The sequence below is a fragment of the Triturus cristatus genome, chromosome 4_1 (assembly GCF_964204655.1).
Source record: "Triturus cristatus chromosome 4_1, aTriCri1.1, whole genome shotgun sequence".
Lineage (NCBI taxonomy): Eukaryota > Metazoa > Chordata > Amphibia > Caudata > Salamandridae > Triturus > Triturus cristatus.
Window position 1 is genome coordinate 377,647,222 of NC_140585.1, and position 17,049 is coordinate 377,664,270.

The 17,049-nt window shown below is 46.9% G+C and overlaps 1 protein-coding gene across 2 annotated transcripts in view; it reads right to left on the reverse strand.

Annotated features, from left to right (window-relative positions):
- Positions 1–17,049, reverse strand: part of FBLN1 (fibulin 1) — an 852,642-nt gene that overhangs the window by 617,119 nt on the left and 218,474 nt on the right. For both annotated transcript variants that reach the window (XM_085652428.1, XM_085652429.1), the window contains exon 4: positions 9,101–9,266. In XM_085652428.1, coding sequence (XP_085508554.1) covers positions 9,101–9,266 — 166 coding nt within the window. The remainder of the gene's footprint in view (positions 1–9,100; positions 9,267–17,049) is intronic.

Sequence of the window (17,049 nt, forward strand, 5' to 3'; positions counted from 1 at the left end):
GTCCCGTACATCCCTAATAGGTGTCTCCAGTGAAATGGGAATTGATTATTTTGGCCTGTAGCTCTTGCTTGAAGGCCAACGCCCATAGTCATACGTGCCTTCTAAAGATTGTCTCTGTGGGCAGCTGGCTACTTGCTGTATCTGCAGCATTCAGTACTGACTTCCAGCAGGTGTTTACAATGGTTTTCCCCTCCTCTGTCAGATAGGCAGCTCTCGTTTGCTACTGGTTGGGGAGGGGTTTCATTGGTTACCGGATTTCTTACCATTGTTGGTGCATGTAGCAGTTCAGAAGGGCTTATGAATCTGCAATTCTCCATTCTGTAGCCACAACACAATTTCTACTCTTTTGCTCTCCTTATCAGGAAGTGGCTAATTTTCTGTGGGTAAGGTTTTTTTTTCTGGCAGTAGCAATTAGCATGTAATCTGCCTCCGAATGGCTCCTGATGAATACATGGTCCTTTCACGAGTGGTTGTATGTTATTTCTCCACTTGCAGAGTGACTAGTTTGCAACTTTCTGGATTCCTGACAGTTTCCAGAATATCTGCCTTCCATAATCCAAAATGCTGGGCAGCATAGGGAAGAACTGGCTTCTGCTTTGTGAACGTAGAAGGGCATCCAGCAGGAAACATGCCTGAGCTCTTTTCTCCGACAGTTTCACCCCATACTTGCCCACAGACCTCTTGCCTCCCTCTTCCAGTGGATTGGTGTTGAGGTCCCGGCACTGTTCATTAATACTTTCTACGTTGTGGAACATCTCTTGTCTGTATAGGGCCTCTTCCTCAAAGAACACCTCCTGTGACTCTTCCTGAGGCTTGGGCATGGGCGGTGGTTCAAATTCACCTTACTCTTTCTCCTCTCATGTCCTGTATTCCAGATGCTTTGAAGGGTTTCAAAAATGTAAAAAGGATTTATCAAAATCCCTTTTTTTATTGAGTATCACTGGCATTTCAGCCTAATAGTATCCCTTTTTTGCTCAACTTTGAGCGCCTTTTCTTTGGCCTCGAGCGTGATTGGTGGCCTTTTCCTCTGTCTCGATCACCCTTTGACATCAAATGTTTCTCAGAGGTGCGTCCTCCACGGTGTCCTTGTGAGGGAGCTGTAGAATTATTTTTACTTAGACTTTGCTTCAGTCGATGTGTGTTTCAGCGCAGAGGCAGTCTTGTGAAGCTAGGTTTCAGAGTGTTTTGATTTGGCTACACTGTGTGTTTTTTTGGCGTTACCTGGGAGTGTTTTTTGCGTCTGCCTCTTTTTGGTCTTTTCAGCAGCTGTTCTGTTTCACCCTCGAGGACTTTCACTCTTAGCTATGTGTAGACGAAGATAAGGGCGTCATCTGTTTAGGTCATTTGGGGTGAAGAAGGTCCTTTAGTCAAGAGCCAAGATTGTGCCCTACAAAGACCACAGAACTCCACATGCCAACACTCGCAGCTAGACCACAGAAGTTCAAGCACCTGTCCGCTCATACAAAATCAACAACCTTATCCACATGGCACTCATTTGCACACATACTCCTCCAAAGCACAAACAATAAAATTCATGCTCATCAACAGGCCTACAGTCTTGACATACCTGAACTATTATAGGACACAACTCAATTGCACTCTTCATCACAGAAACTAATTTACCCCATCATAGAACTCTTCATCCCAGCAGGCTACAACTTTCATCAAATAATCCACACACAAACGGCAAGAGGGGGAGCTATACATTTTCCCAAAAAACCTGACCCTGCACCCTCAGTGACCAAAAGCAACACTCAAGTCATTTGAGTGTCTCACCTCCATCACCCTTAGTGCACCGCATGTTCGTGGGGCACCCGGTGCTAAATCATTCGTAGACGACCTGATTCTGGGTCAGGGTTTCGTAAGTAGCAGAGCAGCTACCTCGCTGCGATCTATTGAAAGTCATCCTCTGAGCCAAGCTTTTGTCTCTCCATGCGTGGGTGCCCACGGATGCCCTCCTCCACCACACCCAGGGGTGATTCCCTCTGCCGCCGGGCCGGCGGGAGGGATGCAGAAGGGGGTAACGTGGGTCTGCGGGAGGCCACCTCCACCACGTGCCCTCCGGCACGGGGGCTTCCTCCTCCTGTCCCTGCCCCAACGGGGTGCGGGGACTGGGGCCACCATCCCTCGCGGGTCAGCAGGGTGACCAGATGGTCCAAAAAATTTGTGAGGAAGATAAAACCATTCACATTTTTCAAAATGAGGGGCATAGAGTCCAGAACAGACATCCATACAACACAGCCCACAGGAACTGACATTTTAAGCGGGCAAGATCTTGAAACGCTTGCAGTCTTGGAAGAGCTAGGGAATGAAGGGAGACTAAGGGATGCAACAGCCCAAGAAGAGGCTGAACAAGTGGTCAATTTTGGGATCAAACAGGAGCGATCACCGAGTCCCTTTAGACCTACCTCCAGATTGTACCCACAGACCCCAGTAGATACCATTGACGTCTTCTGCGAAAAAGTGAACCAGGACCTTCTCAAACTGAGAGAGAAGGTGGAAGATCCAACTATGAGGGAATGGAACCTCACCCAAGACCAGAGGAAGGCACTCAAGGACTTAAAATCGGATGCAGCTGCCGTGATTAAACCCTCAGATAAGGGTGGCAATGTGGTCATGCAAACCCGAACTAATTACTGTAATGAAGCTCTCCTCCAACTGAACAATCGAGACAATTATCTACTGATCACAGCCATGGAGTACACGGACAGTATAATTCAATATGAACAATTGATTTTGAAATGGCGAACTACAGGAATGCTTTCGATAGAGGAGTACAACTTCCTATTAACACCTCATCCTAGGCTTCCAACATTTTACCATCAACAGAAAGTCCACAAAAACCCTTTGAATCCACCAGGAAGCCCAATAATTTCATCGATTGGTGGCCTCCTTGAAACATTTTCGAAATTCATTGATCACTACCTGTCTCCCTTTGTACTTGAACTACCCTCGTATAACAGGGATACAAAGGACTTTTTGAGACATATTGAAGGTACTTTATGGGAACCTGACTTCCAAATGGTAACTTTAGACATAGCTAGTTTATACACTAGCATAGCACATGATGATGGGATTGCTGCTATTAGATATTTCCTGAGAAACAGCCCTTTGAAATTTCTTGAACACAGCGAAATGCTTATTGAATTTCTGTATTTCTGCTTGCATAATAACATTCATTTTTCAGGACCAGATCTTCAGATAAAGACGCAGCACTGCCATGGGAGCCTGCTTCGCCCCCAGTTATTCGAACCTCTTCGTTGGCTGGTGGGAGAGGCAGGCCGCATGGGCAGATACCTGCGACCATTGGGTAGAGAACACCATCAGTTGGAGACGTTATATTGACGATCTCTTCCTGATCTGGCGCGGCACTAGGGATTCAGCAACCCAATATATTCAGTATCTTAACAGTAATGACCTTAAACTTCAATTTACTAGCGATAGTAGCTTGACAGTGGTGACCTATTTGGACCTGAGAATCTAGGTGGAAGATGGTAAAATTCAGACAGCGCTATTCAGAAAGCCTGCAGCTGGAAATTCGGTGCTACAAGCTAGGAGCAGTCACCCAGCCAATCTAAAGAACAGCATCCCTTATGGGGAACTACTGTGAATTAAGCGCAACGGTACTAGGGAAGTTGACTACAGACAGGATGCTCTTAAAAGCATCAAGAGATTTAAAGTGAGAGGGTATAAGAAGGGAATCCTGAATGAGGCATGGAATAGAACAGAGGAGAAGTCCCGATCAGACCTACTGAAGGATTTCCCTAAGAAGACTAATTTTTGCAGTGTGGACAATAAGGTTAGGAGAATACTACAGGCCAACTGGAGTATATTAAAGTCAGATGTCATAGGTCGAGACCTACCGACATACCCCTCACTAACCTTTAGAAAAACACGTTCAATCAAAGACCATCTAGTAACTAGCTATCTACCACCATTCCAGAGAGGACTGCAAGGAATCACAGGATTTTACCCTTGCACTGTGTGCTAATTGTAACAAAGTCACAATGTATACGATTCAAGGTCTTAAAGACCCGATACGCATTTCCAAATTTATGAACTGCAATACAGCATATGTAGTTTATTGTCTGGTATGCCCTTACGGCTTAAGGTATGTGGGCAGTACCATTCATCCAGCGAAAATTTGTGTCTTAGAACATAGAGAGCCATCCAGAATAATGACATGAGTTACCCGGTCGCAAGACACTTCCAGTTTACACCACAACAGCAATAGAAAGCAAGTGAGATACTTCTGCATTGACCACGTGGCTCGTGATCCAAGTGGAGGAGATAGAGAAAAGCGCCTGCGGAGATTAGAATCGCGCTATATTCTTGACATGGCAACTAAGGTACCGACAGGACTGCACATGGGGGAGGAATTGGGGGTCCACTTTTAAATATGTATAGCACTTTTGGCTGATGAGGGTTTAGGGAGCAATAGGGTGGAAAAGAATGCAGTACGAGTTCAGCTGAGAATATCCTACGAACATGTGAGGAATCCACTCCAAACATGAGTAAGCACATAGGCGCATGACCCATTCAGGGCACAATTCTGAGAATATTGCGGAAAGCAGGAGCAGATAGCCCATTCAGGGCACAATTCTGTGAGTATGATGCGATAGTGTAAGTTCATGAATGCAATGCGTGCAATGTGCAGAGATATGCAACATTGTTTCATTGTCTCGCTTATGTGTAATGAATCTCTGTGCACTGTGATTTCCATGGTTACCAGACGCATTGTGAGCCGGATGGCCTGGCGTTTCAATGACTTCCTGCCTGACGCTCAATTAGCCATTTGTAATGACGTATATATGATGAGGTTGATGCGCGGCGGCCGTCAACACTGAAGAATGCGTACCGCTGAAACGCGTTTGTTGTTTGAACTGTGCCATTAAATCTGGACGAGGATTCACCCCCCCGAGAGTGAGTGCTGGTGATTATTTCTGGGAGCGTGGGGAGATACATATATATATATTGAGGATGGTTTAAATATTGAGGAGGACTTACATGTACATTTAATATGAGTATTATGTCAATGTTCCATTTCATTACCTGAATTTTAAATTGTTTTAATTTAACACCAACTAGTGAACACCTAGCAACAACAAGAAGGTCACAGAACAGCTGCACTTCATTTGAATAATAAGTCTGTAACAACATGATAAATAAAAGTGTCATATTGAGTCATCTGATGAAAATACGGTATGGTTTAACTATTGATCAAAGTGATAGTGCTATGTGCCTATAACAATACGGAATTGTGGGAACATATTGACTTTTGCACTAGTAGCATGATGTATTCATTTATGTCCTATACAGGTCCGTGGAGTTAGTTTGTGATAATGAATATACTTATATACAATACAGTAAATACAATACAGTAAAGGCACTAAAGCACTTTTGCACAACTTATTCAGAAAATCCATAGATACATTTTATAACTGTTGTAACTTTTGTAATTCAGGTAATTTTTAGATTTTTTTTAATGTAAAAATCTTGCACTGTAAATGCTATTTTGCACAGAAATTAACAATGTTGCACTACAAATCAGATGTACTGTAATGCACTTGCACTTTATTAATAATGACTCATACTAAATTGTAATCTGTTTTTATTTATTAACAGAATCATGGATTGGATATGACTTAATATGTGGGCACTTGCCCGACACTCCTTTGCAAATGGACAGTGTGACCGACTCTATGATGAATAGATAAGATGATCCATAGTATATCGCGATTGATATTTGAAAATGCTTGTTATCCCGAGAGTTTATTAGGAAACAGCAATTATTTGTGGGAATTATATATTTTTTGAAGACATAGTGTTAATTTAGTTATGTCACAACAAAAATAATTTTTTCCCAAATGAATCATGTCTTACATTTTTTACTGAGTTTTAACATATGTAATATGGAATTTTAAATATTATATATATGAACTCATTAGTGATTTCAACTAATGGATTTATGAGCCGGTCTGAGCAATGCTAATGATGATGTTTCATTTGCGTAGTCTGTTCTCTATATCCATTTTACAAAATAACCATGTGACCTTCGTTGTGTGTTTAAAAGTGGTGTTTTTTCATTGACTTCCCAGTGTGAAAAAGGCAAGTGTGCCGAAACGCGTCAAGCTGAGAAAATAAACCAAAGCTAAATGGTGAAGCTCACCTGAGTGTCGGAGTCAGATTTCTGCAGTGAAGTTGGAGGTGGTTTGAATATATATATATATATATATATATATTCACTGAAAAAACCATAGGTTTCACACGTTATAGTTAGCGGAAATTTTACTGATAAAAAACCAATGAAATAGCATCCTCTGCTGATGCTAATACTGTATTTAGACACTTATTTGCCCATGTCTTCTTCCATACATTTTTAGCTATACATATATTACAAATATTTTTTTTTCATAAAGACACATATGTCATCAGCAGAAGATTGCGGTCGCGTGAGTTATAGTTGCCAGCACTAACTATAACGGGGCAATTTCATTGGTTTTTTATCAGTAAAATTTCCGCTAACTATAACATGTGTGAAACCTATGGTTTTTTCAGTGAATTTGCAAGGTTTTTTAAATGCTAATTCCTAACTATAACGTGTGTGAAACCTATGGTTTTTTCAGTGAATTTGTACGGTTTTTTAAATGCTAAGTGACTTTACGCCATTCGTGGCGTGCGCGCCCACTTAACGCAGTTCGTTCCGTGCGCGCACGGTGCGCTTCGCGCACCGTGCGCGCACAGTGAGCACGCGGTGCGCTTTACGCAGTTAGTGCCGTGCCCACGTTACGCTAGATGGGCCATGTACGCACGATGCGCTTCGCGCACCGTGCGCACATGGAGGACATATTATGCGCTTCCTTGTGATAGGTAATCTGTTGAAATTTTTTGGGAAAATTTTCTGTACTCTGATAAGCCATGCACAAATGGTGGCCTTCGGCCACCATTTGCACAAGGGGTGGAGAAAGTGTGGATAGTGTTTTTTTTATTTTTATTTTTTTACCGTACGCTTACGGTAAGCGTACGGTAAGCGTACCCCGCGAAATTGCCGAAAAAAAAATAATGCCGTTTTTGCTCTTGGGGGATGTTTGGGGACTCCCTCAACATGACTATGTGAGAGGGAGTTGTCAAAACATCCCCGTAACATGTTTTTGGCCATCATGTTTGATACATAACACTCAGTGCGGTAGACAAAATGGCGGACGCCGCTTCCTGGTTTCTGCCGATTCGAATGTTTACTAAGATCTAAGAGCCAATCAGAATCGCGCTCGCGCACGCCACCGTACGCTTACCGTAAGCGTACGGTAAGCGTACCGTAAGCGGGCTCAGATATATATATTGATTTAAAGGCTATTTTCTCAGAATCTACTGAACAGATTTACACCAAACCTACAAAAGGCACTTCCTTGACCTAGGGACTACCTCTCTGCCAAATTTCTAGTAATTCTGTTCAGCCGTTCGGGCTGTAGCTCGTTCTAAAGGTCCTATGGAAAAATGCATGGGAAAAACGCGTTTTGGGACCCCCCTTTTATCTCAGCCCCCGCTTGACGAATCCCCCCGAGACTTTCAGGGTAGGAGCGGAGCGTAGCGCCCCACCTATTTTGAGAAATTCGCGAGGATTCGTCGACCGGCGCCAAAGTTATTCAAAATAGAATGTTGAGGTTTTCCTATGGAAACGTGGTCCTAACTATAACTACCTACTGGCGACCGCCAGTAGGTAATATATATATATATATATAAATTTCAACCTCTCTGTATTGCCAAAGAAGGTTTCAACTTAAATTTTATTAGTGCAAGTGCACGCAACACAGCGTGTCTCCCAGAAGCGTTCTAGTAACAATTAACCTTGATCATTGGTACCATCAGCAAATCAGACCAACAGGTAAGTTTGTATATCCTCCAATGAGTTCCTCAAATGAGCAATGCATTGTGGTATGAATAGTTCAATTAAATCCTCAATGGATCGCTGTGTTACAAATAAACAAAGAACGCCTGTTCTCCCGTAGCCTCAGCCTTTCGAAAAGCTGAACGGGCCCCCAAGAACGCAGAAATCTGTGAGAGCGATCTCTGCCCATGATCCACATGGGCGGTTTATGCAGCTCATTTTTGCATAGTGTTGCAGTTCCTGTACTGCTTTGGGCAAGCCGCCAATATTTCATCCTATCGCCATACTCCAACTCTCGGAGAAAGACTGCACTCCAAACAAGGCTTCAACTTCAATTTTATTAGTGCAAGTGGAGAGTCATCACAGGATATAAAAATTCACCTGTTGGTCCTATTTGGCGATAGCACCCGTGATCAAGGTTAATTGTTACAGAAACGCATTGGGGAGGCACGCTGTGTTCCATGCACTTGCACTAATAAAATTGAAGTTGAAGCCTTGTTTAGAGTGCAGTCCTTCTCCAAGAGTCAGAGTATGGAGAGAGGTTGAAACTATATATATAGGTGTGGAATTAGGAATCTATACTTCCCTAAAAGCACTTTTCTTTCGATATTCTGTCCTCAATAGTCTTCTGCCTCAATATTCAGAGCGTCAGTATTTAGTGTACAAACAGTGACACCAATAATAAAACAAAACATCAAAAAGCTTTAAACCCTTTTATACTGCACCTTTTTCCCTACAACTATTTGGAAACGAATACACCTAAAGTTCACAGCTTTAATGTATGATCATAGCTGAGGGCCATGTCCCCCTAAAAATATTGTTCTGGCTGCAGGTCTATGGAATAACAGTTAGAAGGTAAGGATGACGCTGCTGCTTTACTCGTGGGAGAGCAGTTGTGTGTTAAGCAGGAGTGATTCTAGGGAGAGATTAACAACTGTAATAATAATATTGCCATTTGTAGAGCGCGAACAGCTACCCTCAAAGAGGTGTCCCGGCGCTATAGCAACAGGTGGTAACTGTAGTATGATATGAGTTATGGAAATAGCATCCTTGAGCAATCTTGAGATACCCCTTTCAGAGGACCATTGGCTTTTCCCCACATCTCATGACAGTCACTACAAATCCTTTTAAACAGTAGGTGTACAAAAGCACGCAGGAGATGTATTTAAATTTATATCATTTCTTAACATCGTGTGGGAGTCTGCAATGGATTACCTTCTTCGTGTCCTGCACCCTTGTCCTCACTCTCAGTCACCTCTTGACCCTTTGTACAGCACGCTCTGAAAACTTGACCACACTGGTATCCCAGCAAAAGGTTCTGTTCACAGCTCTGTCCTTGAATTTGTGCATTTTTTCCCAGCAGGCAACAACTACAGCATTTCTGTAACAAAAAGAAAATAAATAACATTTGAAAAATAACCAGCAGGCATCTGTACAAGGGAAATAATGCTTTTTATTTCAATAAAATGTTCCAGCTTAACAAAATAACAGTATGTGCTACTCTGGAAATATACAGAAAGTCTAAAGAACTCTCAAAATGTAACATTAGGGTTATCAGGAGACAGTGTTGTTATGACGCGTACACAAGACTTTGAGTTAACCGGCCTTCAATACGTTTCCAGAATTTTCAATAAGATTCTGAGTGCATCTAGATGACACTTTCTATTCACTAACCCCACCAAACAATCTTCTTGGATTTCCATCAAGATTTTAGTATGACATGCCATATTGTAAATTCCTCATTTTCTATCAAGCCTACTATCCACCTTCCCATCCCACTCTAGCTCAATAAAATACAACAGACTCCCTAACTCACAAACAAACACAAATGAAACTTGTCAGAGCAAGTTATTGTCCCACAACAAAACCTTTTTACTTTTTCTGCAGACATCTGAGTTTCCAACTCAATCCCAAATTCCTCACCATAAATCTGTAAATTAGCAATGTGAACAACTGGAAGTTGCTGAGACAGGGCATTACTCACACAATCCAACGAGTACTTTCAAAATGCAAACAGTCACTCTGCACACCTCTAGCACTCAAGTCATAAAAACACATTTCATCATCACACACTCCTACTTCAGAACTTGCTTCAGGTGTTTATTCCTCCGACTCATTCACTGCCCCATGAAATCTGAAATCCTAACCAGTTCCCACATCCATCCATCCTCCAGCCTTCCTGCATTTCCTGACACATCAATCACCTTTATAGGTTTAGACAAAACAGCCAAACCCTTCCCTCATTCACTGATTCTGAGCACACCTCTCTGTCCTACCTGCATACTCACTTTACATCTTCTCTTATCCACACAATGCTCATCATAAATGTACTCCATCACTTTCCTCTGCCTTTCACCCACACTGCAAGAACAATTCCCATACCCATGACACATACTAGGGGAACATCTCACAGTTAACCACCGAGGACACAACTCGGTTTCCGCCGAGCTCTACCTCCCTGTTTCAGGGAGTGTGGAACAGTTCTAAATGCCAGAAATGTGTTCTTAGGTACTTTCTTCCAATACAATTTCAACTTCACCTCTAGTTGACTAGCCTCATTTACAACAGGATTCATTCATACCATGCTCTCAATATCTTCGTTATTAAAAGCAACCTGACATTCTCACTGTTCAGAATAATTAACAACACTGGAGAAATCCAATGGCAGATGCACCAGAGTCAGCATGCACATTCTTCTTAATCATAATGAACTCAATGTTAAATGAAACGGCTTGCATTGTGGCTGCTGAGGGCGGATGCAACCTCAATCTTCTGATCCTGAGCTTGGATTCCCCGAGGGAGGGACAAAGCTACCCTGAACCACAGTGCCTGCACACTATGATTGCAACGTGTGGAGGGCCGGTGCGTGCAAGATTGCAATGCAGTTTTGGAGGGAAAAGCCTTGTGACATGAAAAACTTCAAAGAACTAGAGCTAGCTGGTTGTGGATGGAGAAATGCTGGAGATTAGGCTTAGGCTAAATCAGGAAAGGATAGTGATTGGCTGCCCAGAGCCCTCTAACATGATCTACTATAATTCTAGAGTCAGTAACAAAGATTGGGCGATTAACCCATCAAATACTATGGCTGCACTGCGATGCATTTAAGTGTTGAATTGAACTGCTTATCTCAAAGAACAAAATAATATCATGTAAAGTGCTTCGGTGCCTTTCGGTCATGATCATATAGATAGATACAAGAAGTAACCAAGATATGATAAATGGTCTACATCTTGGATTGAGAACTAAACATAATTAAAAACCAGAACAGCCGTAATGAAATGGTCAGGAAGGGACTACCAATCAGAGTACTAAAGAAAGATTAATTCCTAAATAACACTCCTTCAGTCTTTCATAAAAACATGCAAACTAAGAGTGCACATTGGGCTTACAGAAAACCTATGAAGATGAATGTGCTGCCTGGTCATGCCCTCGACATCCATTAGGCTGGAAAGGCACAGCCGTCATACTCGCTGGGAACCATGGAGCAACAGAGTTGGCAAGCTGATCTGGAGGAGTCCTGCTGCAAAACAGGTAAAATGCGACTGCACACAGAACTCTTCCAGTCCGTCCGTCCCACTAGTTCCATTCCACTGGCATGCACACAGCACCAAAGTGGCTTCTTGATATGAATCAATCAATTAATCAGGTGTTTGTTAAGCGCGACTACTCACCCTTAAGGGTCTCAAGGCACTGGGGGGTAGGGGGGTGGGGCGCAGGTTCCAGTGCATCAAGGAGGGGGTCTGTCGAAGAGCCAGGTTTTGAGGTTTCTTGCAAAGACAGGGAGCGATGTAATCTGTCTGAGGTGGAGCGGAAGATCGTTCCAGGCTCTGGCAGCGTGGAAGGAGAAGGAGCGGCCTGCCGATCTGGTCTGTCTGGTGCGGGGGACCACGGCGTAGGAGAGCTGGGCTGATCGTAGGATCCTTTGGGGTACGTGGAATTTAAGTCAGCTGTTTAAGTATGCTGGTCCAGTGTCGTGGAGGGCCTTGTGAGCGTGGTTTAGCATCTTGAAGGTGACTCTAGCTTCGATGGGGAGCCAGTGGAGTGCGAGCAGGTGCTGGGAGATGTGGCAGTGTCTTGGCAGGTTGAGGACCAGTCTTGTGGCGGCGTTTTGGATGTTCTATAGCTTGCGGGTGAGGTTTTTGTTTATTTCGGCATAGAGTGCGTTGCCGTAGTCGAGCCTGCTGGTGACCAGGGCGTGAGTGACGGTCTTTCTGTGTTCGAGGGGGATCCATTTAAAGGTCTTGCATAGGAGGCGGAGGGTGTGGAAGCAGGAGGACGAGACAGAGTTGATCTGGCTGTCCATTTTGAGCACTGAGTACAGGATGATTCCCAGGTTGCGTGCGTGCGTGTTCCGTGGGGGTGGGCAGGCTTCCGAGGGCGGGGGCCACCAGATGTCGTTCCAGGCGTCGGGGTTTGGGCCCATGAGGAGTACTTCCGTTTTGATGGTGTTTAGTTGTAAGCAGCTGTTTTTCATCCATTTGGCGACTGCTTCCATGCCTTCTCAAAAGTTGTGTCTAGCGGTGTTGGGTTCGTTGGATAGGGAGAGGATGAGTTGGGTGTCTTCTGCGTATGACACAATGTTGAGTCCGTAGGTTCTAACGATGGGGGTGAGCAGAGCCACGTAGACGTTGAACAGCGTAGGGCTGAGGGAGGACCCCTGTGGGACTCGGCAGGTGGTAAGTGTAGGGTCCGAGAGGAAAGGGGGGAACTCTGACCGCCTGGCTTAGAAGACCCTGTGTCAGCTGGGCACAACACCAGCCCCTTCTGCAGATATAACGTTAGCCAAGCATTTTGTGTTCCATCCATATAACAAACCTCCTTCCCAGAATATGCGAAAACGCTCAGCATTCCATAAACATTTTAATAGTTCTTTTTCAATCACAGAATAATTCATTTCACTCATCTTCAAAGTTTTAGAAGCAAACGCCACTAGTTACTCACCCCTCACCTATCGAAGACAAAAGAATATGCAAATCATAATTGCTTGTATCAACTGACAATAATTCACTAAATACAAATGGCTTCAAACAAGGAGAACTAACATAAACTTGGTGATACACATAAAAGCAGTTTGTTGCTCTTGAACCTCGTAAAAATGTTCAATTTTCATTATAGAGAAGTTTAAGAGGTTCTACATTGCTTGCAAAAACTGTCACAATCTTTAGTAGAACTCAGCAAGATCTAGGAATGCAAAACGTTGTCCTTCGGTGTCACGCTCTGATTATTTTAAAATGTCAGCCACAAGTCTGTTCTTGGGTTCAATTCCACTATGAGAAATACTCTACTGCATTCTGGCTAAGTGTGCACTTACTTTACTTAATTAAAAGATTATTTTCTAAGATACTTTTTTTTTTTTTTTAAACCGTTTATTGCAATCTCAAGTATATACAAGTATGGGCCTACAACCTTCCGGCCGGCCGCTAGAGTGACAGGAGCACCTGACAAACGTACAAAAAGGCACTTGGCGTTGCAGAGAAGTAAATCAGGAGGTATCAACGACGTGGGCCACATAACTCTAAGCTCACAATACGGTTTCATTTTATACAACACAACAACACAAAAAAAACCACACCCGCAAGGCAACCCGCAATCGAAAGTAGCCACACGTGCTCCTCAAATGAGGGACCCCGACCATCCACAGGAATCTAAAGAGGGGGAAGGGAAACAAATCCAGGACTGGGGGAACTCTATGCCCGGGGCTGGGGGAGGGGGGTCAACTAGGGGGACGGAGCCGGTGAGGCAGCAGGCAGCAGTGGTGGCTCGCAGATACCCCCGCGGTAGGCGTTCCAGGGGCCCCATACTTTCACCCACGCCCCAGGCTTACCCCTTGCCACATACACCACCTTTTCTCGGAACATGCACCAATCCATGTGTTCTTTCCAGGCCGACACCGCCGGGGGCCGCTGGGACCCCCACAGTTGAGCGATGTCACGCTTAGCTATCATGTATCCCAGAGTCACCCATCGCGTCTGCAGAACCGAATAATCAGTTGGTTCCCACACATTCAGCAAACATCTCCTCGCTTCAGGCAACAGCGCGACATGCGTAACCAGTCGCAGGACCTCATGCACACCACGCCAGAATCGCTCCACCTTCGGGCATTCCCACAAAATATGCAAAAAAGTCACCAAAGCACCACACCCACGCTTACACAACCCATCCTCAGCATAGCCCATACGCAGAAGCCTTGGCCCCGTCATGTAAACCCGGTGGAGTATCTTAAGCTGGACGAAGCGAAGGCGAGCCGGTATGGCCACCTCCTTCGGAGAGGCCACCGCGGAAATCCAGTCTTCGTCGTCCAACTCCAGCCCGTCGGCAACCCAAGCCTCACGGAGGCCAGTCAGCAGGCCCAAGCGGTCATTAATCAATTTTTTGTAAATAAGGGAGATCGTGCTGTCCGGAACGTGGCCATCCAGCACTCTATCCTCCAGGGGGGAAGACTCCGGGATGGAGGCGACGTCTGGGAAGACGGAGCCCAGCGCGTGACGGACCTGCAAGTACCGAAAGTATTCACTGCCCTGCAGCTGAAACTCCGTCTGCAGCGTCTCGAATGTTTTAAATCCCCCTCTCGTCCAGAGGTCCCCCACTTTACTGATGCCGATCGTGTCCCACTTCTCGAAGCCCTTCGAGGTCCACAGGGAGCCCAACCGCTGAGGCGCATACAACGGCGACGCCCGGGTCAAACGGTCCTTCCACCCCATAGCTGCATTGGCCGCGTGCCACACCCGCACCATGACACGCGTGGGCCCCGTCAAGCGGGGATCGGGCGCGCCAGAGTAGAGCGCTCGATTGTAGTCGCCACCGGGCAGGAGCATCTTGTCCATTTCAAATGCCGGGTTTAAGGCGGGCCCATAGAGGCCGTGATTAATTGCAGCTAGCTGGGAGGCCCAGTAATACCGCTTAATGTCCGGGAGGGCGATCCCCCCGTCGTACCACGGGAGCGTCAACTTCGCCAGGGCTATACGCGGCCTCCCGTCCCAGAACAGGCGGCGCTGTAGACTCTCCACCTCACGAAAGTAGCGCGCCGGGACTAAGTCCATAGTGTTCTGGAGAGCGTACAGGAAGCGCGGCAACGACATCATCTTAAACAATGCCGCCCGGCCGAGCGGCGAAAGCGGCAGGCGCCGCCAGCGCGCGACGTCCTCCTTCAAGCGCTGGAGGGGGGGAAGCAAATTCCGCTCGTAGCGGGCCTCCGGGTCCAGCGTGATATAGACACCCAGGTACCGAAACCCCTGCGAGGCAATCTGGATCGGACAGCCCCGCGGGAGGACGGGAGCCTCCCCGGAAAGCACATAGACACAGGATTTAGCCCAGTTGATGACGAGGCCTGAGTTACGGCCAAAGGAGCGCAGGACATCAACCAGGACAATCAGTGATATGCGCGGGGAGGCTAGGTACAAAAGGATGTCGTCAGCGTAGAGGGACACGCGGTCCTCATACTCGGGGGTCCAACGGAGACCACGGATGGAAGGGTGCCACTGCAGCCACTCCGCCAGGGGTTCCAAGGCCAGTGCAAACAGGAGCGGCGACAAGGGGCAACCCTGTCACGTGCCCCGTCCCAGCGCGAATGGGGCCGAGACTCGTCCGTTCACTACCACCTGCGCTAATGGGCCCGAATACAACAATTTGACCCAGCTGATGAATCCCGGTCCAAATCCAAATTTCGCCAGCATCGCCCAAATGTATGGCCATTCGAGCGTGTCAAACGCCATGGTGGCGTCTAAGGACGCCAAGATGGCCGGCTCCCGCACAAACGGAACACGCGCGAGCACCCCGTGCAAGCGCCGCAGATTGAGGGCCGTGTTGCGATGGGGAATAAAGCCGGACTGGTCTTGGTGGACCAAATCGCCCACCACGCCGACCAGCCGGTTGGCGAGCACCTTGGCAAGGATTTTGGGCTCCGCATTCAAGAGCGAGATAGGCCGATAGGAGGTAACCCGGTCTCGGGGTCTCCCCTCCTTGTGGATCACCACGATTGTAGCCAGACGTTGGTCCGGCGGGAGGGAGCCCCGCGAATGGGCCGCCAGGAACATCGCGCGGAGGTGGGGTGCCAGTACATCCGGTCGCAGCTTGTACAACTCGATAGGGATGCCGTTCGGGCCCATGGCCTTGCCAGATGCGACCGAGCGTATGGCGAGGGCAATTTCGTCCGAGGTAGGAGCAGCATCCAACGACTCCCTGTCCTCCACCGAAAGGGAGGGCAGCGCGATATCCCGAAGCAGGGCATGGGAATCCGCCTCCGAGCAGGGAGAGACCGGGGAATACACCTCGCGGAAATAATCCGCGAAGCAAGAGACAATGTCTTCTGGCTCGGTGACACGTACACCATCCATCCTCTCAATCAGCGGGACCACACGACTCGCTCTCTCCTTTTTATCCAACCACGCAATCAATTTACCAGCCTTATCACCCACATCATACAGTCGCCCCTGTTGCTCTCTACTGAGGCCCCTGGCTGCCTCCGTGACGAGGGCCCTATAGGCCGCCTGCTTAAGGTGTAGAACATGTAGTGCAGCATCTGTCACCCCACTCCCCAGATCACCCTCTAATTCAGTAATTTCGGCCTCCACCCGGGTCACCTCCTCCTGCTCGCGCCGCCGGGCATGGGATATGAAGGAGAGGGCCTCCCCCCTGAGAACTGTCTTGAAGGCCTCCCACAGGGAGATAGCCGAAGGGACAGACCCCACATTCTACTCAAAATACCGCTGCAAGGCTTTAATCAAGTCAGCACGAATGGTGGGGTCACGCAGGTACCAGGCATTGATTGGAGCTACCCTGCCCTCCCCCCTCGGGGAGGACATCAAAGTGCAACAGGAGCGGGGAGTGATCTGAAATACCCCGCGCCAGATGGCGCACCTCTCCCACTCTCCCAGCATAGGCCGCAGGGACAAGGATATGATCAAGCCGCGAGAGGCTACCATGGGCACCCGAATGGAAGGTGTATTGCAGCTGCGTGGGATGTTTTAAGCGCCAGCAGTCCACCAATCCCAATGTATCTAAGAGGCCGGACAGCCACGACTGCGCCCGGGGGAGGTCCCTAGGGGGGTGTCGATCCATAGTCCCAGAAACCACCGCATTGAAATCCCCCCCAACCACCAGAAGCCCCCCCGGGAGGTCAAGGAGGAGGCGCCCCAGGTCCGCAAAAGTGGTAGACTGTAACCCCG